Source organism: Neophocaena asiaeorientalis, unplaced genomic scaffold (assembly GCF_003031525.2).
Source record: "Neophocaena asiaeorientalis asiaeorientalis breed wild unplaced genomic scaffold, Neophocaena_asiaeorientalis_V1.1 scaffold258, whole genome shotgun sequence".
Taxonomy (NCBI): Eukaryota; Metazoa; Chordata; class Mammalia; order Artiodactyla; family Phocoenidae; genus Neophocaena; species Neophocaena asiaeorientalis.
This window is the reverse complement of record NW_020172591.1, coordinates 339,246-341,620: the sequence shown is the minus strand read 5'-3', so window position 1 is coordinate 341,620 and position 2,375 is coordinate 339,246. Positions and strand designations below refer to the sequence as shown.

General features: G+C 33.6%; 1 protein-coding gene across 2 annotated transcripts in view; it reads left to right on the top strand.

The window, feature by feature from the left end:
* The window catches only part of WDR12 (WD repeat domain 12), a 26,318-nt gene that overhangs the window by 2,987 nt on the left and 20,956 nt on the right, over window positions 1-2,375 (top strand). For both annotated transcript variants that reach the window (XM_024738371.1, XM_024738372.1), the window contains one exon: window positions 1,390-1,484. In XM_024738371.1, coding sequence (XP_024594139.1) covers window positions 1,390-1,484 — 95 coding nt within the window. The remainder of the gene's footprint in view (window positions 1-1,389; window positions 1,485-2,375) is intronic.

Sequence of the window (2,375 nt, the reverse complement as noted above, 5' to 3'; positions counted from 1 at the left end):
AACAAGACATGTTGTAATAAATCTCTTTTTGCCACAATGGGAGTGGGGGGGGGGCAAAGGCTTTTATATAGATAGATAGATATAGATATATATATCAGTACTTCATTCCTTTTTACTGCTCAATGGTATTCCGTTGTATGGATATACCAAGTTGTGTTTCCATTGTTCAGTTGATGGACGTTTGGGTTGTTTTCACCTTTTGGCTATGAGGAATAGTGGTGGTGTGAACATTTGTGCACAAGTTTTTGTGTAAACATATATGTTCATTTCTCTTGGGTATATACTTACAAATGGAGTTGCTGGGTCAAGTGGTAATGCGGCGTTTAACTTTTTGAGGAACTGCCAGATTTTTCCAAAGCAATCATACCATTTTACCTTTCTACCAGCAATGATAAGGGTTTAATGTCTCCACATACTCACCAACACTTAATATCTGTCTTTCTTATTGTAGCCATCCTAGTGGGTATGAAGTGATATCTCATTGTGGTTTGATTTGCATTTCCTTTATGACTAACTGTGCTCAGCATCTTTTCATGTGCCTGTTGATCATTTGTATACCTTCTCTGGAGAAATGTCTATTTCGATCCTTGACCCGTTTTTAAAATAGGGTTGTCTTTATTATTGAGTTATAAATGTTCTCTATATATTCTAGATACATGTTCCTTGTCAGATACGTGATTTGCAAGAATTTTCTCCCATTCTCTCTCACAAGAGTTTCTTAATCTGCCTCCTGTTGTGTGTGCCTATAATCCAGTCTCTGCAGTGCTGCCAAGAAAGATCTAACTAAACAAAATTCTGATGATGTTATTTGACTTAGACAGTGGTTCCTCCATTGCCTAGGGAAAGAAGTAAAAAGTACTTCACAGAGCATCTAAACTACTCCATGCACATCTCTTTAGCCTTATCTTTGGTCACTGTCTAGAGTAAAGTAACACTTTCTGGAATAAGCTGGGTGGGCAGCTCTTTAATAACTCTTAGCTATTTTTTTTGCTGCTCTCCCTGCTTTCCTGCACCCCTTCTTTCTGCCTCGCCACACTTCACCTGGCAGAAACTCACTTTTCTAGATGTAGTGTAAGAGTGATGTTTTTTATGCATCCTTTCAGACTCTGCTCTCCCAGCCCCCTTTTCTCTGGTTGAAATGACCTACCACTTCCTTGTTCTCCCATTTTATGTATTACTTATGACACTGTTCTTACATACTTCCCTCGTGTTTGATTACCAGACTTTAACCCTTTCCAAGAACAGAGACCACAGGTTAATTCATTTTTTGTTAACCCCATGTAGCAAAATGTCTGGCATGTATTAGATACCCAATAAATGTTTGTTGAATGAATAAATGCACATTTGTTAAAACATCTGTAGACTTGATTTATCGTTTCCTTTTTGTAGATATGCGGTAGATGATGTTCCTTTCTCGATACCTGCAGCCTCTGAAATTGCTGACCTTAGTAACATCATTAATAAATTGCTTGAGGCCAAAAACGGTGGGTATATATACTCTGAAAAGTTAGGAGAAAGCACAGTGACACTAACTAGACTGAAATACATGACATGTTATTTATAGCCCTTTGGGGGCATTATTTTATAATATTGCATAGATTTTATCATGGTAAAATTTATAACATGGATTTCCCTACTGTATGATAGTTTGAAAAATGCTTTGAAATAAGTTTTCAGGAAAAAAGAAATTCAGTTTAATCTGCTTTTAAGGCAATATGGAGAGAAGGTGGTTGAGATTTAGGAATAAAGATTTTAGTGTAAAAGTTGTGATGTAGAGGTAATGAAGACGTGAGGGCTAGATTGGGTAGGCATAGAACAAGCATCTTGGTGCTTCTACAAAGCAAAATTACAATATCTGAATTTGAGCATTTGTTTTGTATAATAACAAATGCCAGCATTAATACTAGTATTTTATTTAAGTATTTAAAATTCATTTTAAAATAATGGATAAAACAAACATAAACATGCCACAGTATCAAGTAAAACATTTATAAAGATGTAAATTAAAATAAATTAAACGTATGTAAAAAAATTTATGGGCTATAAATTTATATGTAAATTTAATATAAAAATGATATGAACATTGTAAAATTAATATGAACAATATGCAAAAATATTGATCAAACAAGATGGGTCATAAGTTGATAATGGTTGAAGTTGGGCGATAGGTATAGGAAGGTTTATTATTCTCCACTTTTGTATATGTTTGGAATTTTCTATAATAAAATGTTTCTTTAAAAAGTAATGAAACCATATATGTAGTAGAAGATTTAAACATGAAAAATGGAAAATAACATAAAGCATAATCTTTAAAAACAAAATTTGTCAATGGAGCCATCATTTAGAGGCAAGCTTTTTTTTTTTTTTTTTTTTTT